The 5,911-nt window shown below is 32.7% G+C and overlaps 1 protein-coding gene across 1 annotated transcript in view; it reads right to left on the bottom strand.

Annotated features, from left to right (window-relative positions):
* Positions 1-3,956: 3,956 nt before the first annotated feature.
* LOC148945625 (rap guanine nucleotide exchange factor-like) overlaps positions 3,957-5,911 on the bottom strand; it is a 118,885-nt gene continuing 116,930 nt past the window's right edge. Inside the window, exon 7 of the mRNA XM_089099105.1 lies at positions 3,957-3,980. Within this exon, the coding sequence (XP_088955231.1) occupies positions 3,957-3,980 (24 nt within the window). The remainder of the gene's footprint in view (positions 3,981-5,911) is intronic.

Raw genomic sequence — 5,911 nt, 5'->3', positions numbered from 1 at the left:
AATTATATAAACTGTGGATGCGGGAGATACCCGACCAATGTAAAACAGTTGTTAGAGTCGAGTTGTGTAAAACGGGTGAAACGCGGGAGAGATTTTTATGTGAAGTTCCAGACCGAAGTGCAAAAACTTTACTAGAACAAATGAAGCTACACCTAGAGCCTGGGACAACAATAATATCTGATTGTTGGAAGGGGTACAAAACCAGTGACTTGGAAAAAGCAGGTTTTATTTATAAAACCCTAAATCACAAGGAACATTTTGTCGACCCAATAACGGGCGCAAATACACAAAATTAGAGCGAATGTGGGGCTCAGCCAAATGGCAAAATAAACGGCACCGAGGTACTCACCGCCAACATTTATCAACTTACTTAGCCGAGCACATGTGGCGTGCGAAAGTGAAGTGTGAAGATAGAGATAATTTTACAGCGATTCTCGAAGACAAAATAGCGTTCTGGGCGCATATTTGTAACATGTAAATATTGTAATTTTGTTAATAAACCATTATAAACGAGTATCTGTCTTTTTTATCTGTTTTTTTTTTCCAGTTTTTTCGTTAGTTTCTTCGATACTTTATAAATAAATTTGGGCTATAGATTTGTATATTAGGGGGGGGGGGTAAATTATAGCGGGTCTGCATGCAAAATGTGTGTGATAAAATTATTCTGCATATTAGATATATAGATAGAGAAGTATACCACCCCACTTATGTGCACATATATAGCCCAAATTATATATTTCCCATATATTCTGTCACTTGTCTTTGTCGTGTCTCGTCTCGCGCTAAGCTGAAAAAAACTAACGAAGAAACCAGTTTCTCCTTAAGTTTTACACAGCGTAAACTTGAGTGAGCGGCCCATAATACACAAGTACCAAAACTTCTTTCCCCTGCGAAAATAAAAAATTAAATTCAAATAAAATTCTCAAATTTGGAAAGAAAATCCGTCAAAAATTTTTCTTGGCTTAAACTAGCGCTAGCTAAATCTCGGTATTAGTAGACTCCCATTATGAATTGATTTTTAGGACCGCCTGACAAAAATTGTTAAGTGTAGGATATGCTAAAAGGGATTAGTTTTTTTTTGTGTGTAACAATTAAATTTGTTTGTTTTTAAAGGGGGAAACTATGTATCGCGACAGTAAGTAAAAAACCAAATTTTAAAGAACCGTTTTAAGACCAAATTCGGGTACTGGTCATTTAGAAAAAAACACGTATGAGTGATCATCCTCGGAAGAACAAACGAAATGGATTAGGCTTCTTTGATATGGATTAGGCTTCTTTGATATGCTCAATTTGAAGGTACACCTTCCATGAAGATCCCTCCCTTTTTATTGATGTTCGTACTATTGTCGAATATTTAGCAAATTTTACCAGGCTCATAACTTTTGGTGGTTAACTCTCAACTTAATTATATAAAAACCTTATTCTTTTGATGTAGTTATCAAAACTTTTTTGAGAGTTTCGCTTACTATAAGAACGAGCCGTTCCATAGCCTACTTTACAGTTCGTTACCACGAAATGTTCGATAAAAAAAAAGTTGAAATTTCTGCTTATACCGTAAAAATGAAAACAACAAAAAATGAATGGAATTGTCTTGTGCTGTGTGCCAATTCGTGGCACTCGTATATTGTCTGCAGGAAAGGCCAATTATTGTAGGGTGACAAAGTGCTATAGTATCTATTTTATGAATTCGCGTAGTCTTTCAATGGAAGAAGTACGCATTGTATCCAGGGGCGGGTGCAGTATGTGATTTTGGGGAACTTGCCTCCCCCTCCCTCCAAAAAAGATTGAAGATTGCATTAATTTTAGGAATGTAGGGGTAAAAAATACTAATAGGAGGGCCCAAGTTTCATTGGTGTCCCAAATCATTATTTATGAGTCCTCCCCTGACTGTAACAGTATATATATATATATATATATATATATATATATATATATATATATATATATATATATATATATATATATATATATATATATATATATATATATATTGATGGTCAAGCAATATCTTAGGAACGGTTTATCGTACTAAGTTAAAATTTCCAGGGCACGAGGAGGGGGAGGCTCAATTGACCAAAAGGCAATATCTACATACTACAGCTACTACTGTTACTAATGCAACTGCTACTACTACTACTACAACTATTATGGCCTCTACTACTACTACTAAAGTTAAGGGTATGAAGGTGAAAATTTCAGCAGATATTGAGGGGAAAGTTGAAATAATCAAAACCGACTCCGTGCTTGCAGGATATCCAAACAATGAACGAAAATGCAATATTTGCACGTTACTACAACTACTACTTCTTTACTGCAACTAAGGCTAAGGGTATTACAAGACTAAAGGTTTAATATAGTTTTTTTTTACTTTTCTTTGAAAAACTTCTTCTGTGGAAAAAGTTTTTTTTTAATTTAATGAACAATAAAAATTATGCTTTAGACAGATGAGATTATAATCAAAACTAAAATAGGAGGAAACTAAAATAAAGACTTATCAAATTCCTTTTGTGTTTACAATACTGTTTATTCAACAATTTTAATCAAACTTACAAATGACAATTGAAAATAACATATGCTAAACACTGAATTTAATCGTCAGCATAAAACTTCCAGAACAAACGAAAATTATTTCAGAACAAACGAAGTAAACAGATCAGACCATAAAGTTATCTGTTGAAACCTTTGGGTTGAAACCAATTGCACAGGGTTTGAAACACTTTTTGCTTATCTTGTTTTAATGTAGATTCCGACTCTTCAGCATTTATGCACGGTGACTGACCTTCGCTGCCAGATTTTTCTCTTTCAGAGGTTCCAAGCGTCTCATCAGATACTGTCAGTGTCATATTCATCCGAGACTCAGAGTTTCCCAGTGCCTTCTCTGATGGGTTTCTTCTCCCTTTTGTTAAATTGTTCAACAATTCCTGACTCGAGTCACAAATTTCATGTTTGCAAAAATGCATCAGACATGCCATTGTCTATTTCGTCATACCATTTATTGGTTAACTCGATAACTTTTTCGCTACCTTGGGTAATTAAGTAATCGAGTAATGCTCCTGCTTTATGAACATGACGCCAATGACGATTATCAAGTATCCTCTTATGAATCACATCAATTATTTGGTACAGTTTAACACTGTCATGAGTGAGTGGGGCCAATTCATTCATTGCGGTACCTGAGATGATGACGTCATGATGAGGTGATGACGTCATGCTCCCTTTTCACATGACACAAAAGGGATATTCAACACAATGTTATTCCTTTTCAATATGACGTCACAGAGGAATTCGTATGACGTCATGTAAAAATGGGGAATTTAATTGTGACAAGCACGAAGAAGATGAAAAGGGATTCCCTTACAAAATCCTTTTAAGCTGGTATAGTCTAATTTTGAGCAATTATCGCAAAAATTAAATAAAAAATAAAACAGAAGACCAGGTGTGCAAATTGTCAGGTAATCATGAACAAGCATGGTAAAATCAGTGTTACTAGAGTCAGCTCGAAGAACAGATGTACATTCTGGGACCCACGGCCAGATCTATGGGGGGGGGGGGCAAAAGGAGGCAAGTGCCCCGGGCAACACGCCCAAGGGGCGGTAAAATAAGCTAAAGAACACATTACAAAGAAAAATTGTCATAAGAAGACCTAATTCAACGTTTGAAATTATCCAAATTACGATTAATTAACTTTAATAAATCCAAAATTATTATGACTTTTAGAAATGAATATATATGGGAAAATAGCCAATATTTGTGAAAGGACTCGGAAATTGTTTGGAATACCAGCTAAAATCGGGCATTTACGCATATTTTTGATTTATTATTTATTTTTTTTGAGCAGATTATTTTTTCCGGGAGGGTTAATAATAATAAATCAAGTTTAATTTATATTTTGAATCAGAAGTACCCAGAAAGTAAAGAATATTTATGATTACGAGGGCTAGGCCCCAGCGCCCCCATTACGTCACGTTCCGCAGCTGAAGCTAAAATACACATATTTTGGCATTTAAACGTAAATTTTTGTCCAAGCATCAGAAAGGCTTCCACCCCAACCCCAACAATTATATAACGTAATATACTGTAAGCATAATATAGCGTAATGAATTTTCAATTATGGAAGTTGCATTAGTGTCGAAAACTTGATTTTTAGGAAAGAACTCCATAATTCTTAATTTAATTTAATTTAAGATCTGACCCCCGGCCAGATCTCTGGCGGGGGGGGGCGAAACGGGGACAAGGGCCCCGGGCAACACGCCCAAGGGGTGGTAAGATAAGCTAAAGACCAAATCACAAAGAAAAAATTCCCATAAGAAGACCTAATTCAACGTTTATATCTATATCTATATATATATATATATATATATATATATATATATATATATATATATATATATATATATATATATATATATATATATATATATATATATATATATATATATATATATATATATATATATATATATATATATATATATATATATATATATATATATATATATATGTATACGATATATATATATATGTATATATATATATATGTATATATATATATTATATATATATATATATATATATATATATATATATATATATATATATAAAAAAAAAAAAAAATATATATATATTAATGACAAAGAACAGCTAGTGCATTCTTCATGAAAAGTGTACTATCAAATTGAGCACATCAGAGACCCCTATTGCAGAGGTTTCAACCCACTATCTACAGAAATGCAGAATTTTGTATTTTTTTTCCTCGGACGATCACAGATACGTATTTTTTCCAGGGGTGATCAGTACCTGAATTTGGTCTTAAAACGGTTCTTTAAAATTAGATTTTTTTTTTTACCCTTGTCTCGAGACGTACTTTTTTCCCTTGAAAAACTAAACAAATTTTATCTTTAACTTTTTGCACAAAATGCTAATCCCTTTTAGCAAATCAGACCAGCTAGTGCATTCTAGGAAAGTATCTAATTTCCATCTTTTGGTGCAATTTTAATGGAAAATAAAGTAGTTTAAACATGTTCACGAAAATCAGTTTTGGAGTGGGGACGGGGGGCAAACCCACTAAACAGCAGAGACAGATAGTGTACGCGAAAGTTAAAGCAAATAATGCTTGAATTATGAAATCTTTTACGATTTCTTTGAGAAACATCCACCCTTAATATGTGACCAAATGTTGATTCTGAATTCAAAATATTAATTACTATTTAAGAATAAGTTTATATATATATATATATATATATATATATATATATATATATATATATATATATATATATATATATATATATATATATATATATGTATATGTATATATATATATATGTATATGTATATATATGTATATATATATATATATATATATATATATATATATATATATATATATATATATATATATATATATATATATGTTACTTAGTCAGAGGAGGACTCAGAAATAATGATTAGGGACACCAACGAAGCTTGGGCTCTTCTTTTAGTATTTTTTACCCCCTACACCCCTAAAACTGGTACAACTTTCAGCCTTTTTTTGTGGGTGGGGGGGGGGAGGCAAGTTCACCAAAAACACACTGCACCCTTCCCTGGATACAATAAGCACATCTTCCATTGAAAGACTACACGAATTCATAAAATAGAAAAGTTATGAGCCTGGTAAATTTGCTTAATTTTCGACAAAAGGACAAAACATCAATAAAAAGGGAGGGTTCTTCATGAAAAGTGTACCTTCAAATTGAGCATATCAAAGAAGCCTAATCCATATCTAAGAAAAGCGGATTTTTTTTTCCGAGGATGATCACGCATGCGTGTTTTTTCCAGAAGTGATTAGTAACTGAATTTGGTCTTAAAACGGTTCTTTAAATTTAGGTTTTTTACTTACTGTCTCGAGACGTACTTTCCCCCTTGAAAA

The sequence above is a fragment of the Artemia sp. Qi Xiang Cuo genome, chromosome 13 (genome assembly GCF_049724085.1).
Source record: "Artemia sp. Qi Xiang Cuo chromosome 13, ASM4972408v1, whole genome shotgun sequence".
NCBI lineage: Eukaryota > Metazoa > Arthropoda > Branchiopoda > Anostraca > Artemiidae > Artemia > Artemia sp. Qi Xiang Cuo.
Note: the sequence above shows the minus strand (reverse complement) of the source record. Positions and strands in the feature narration are given on the sequence as shown.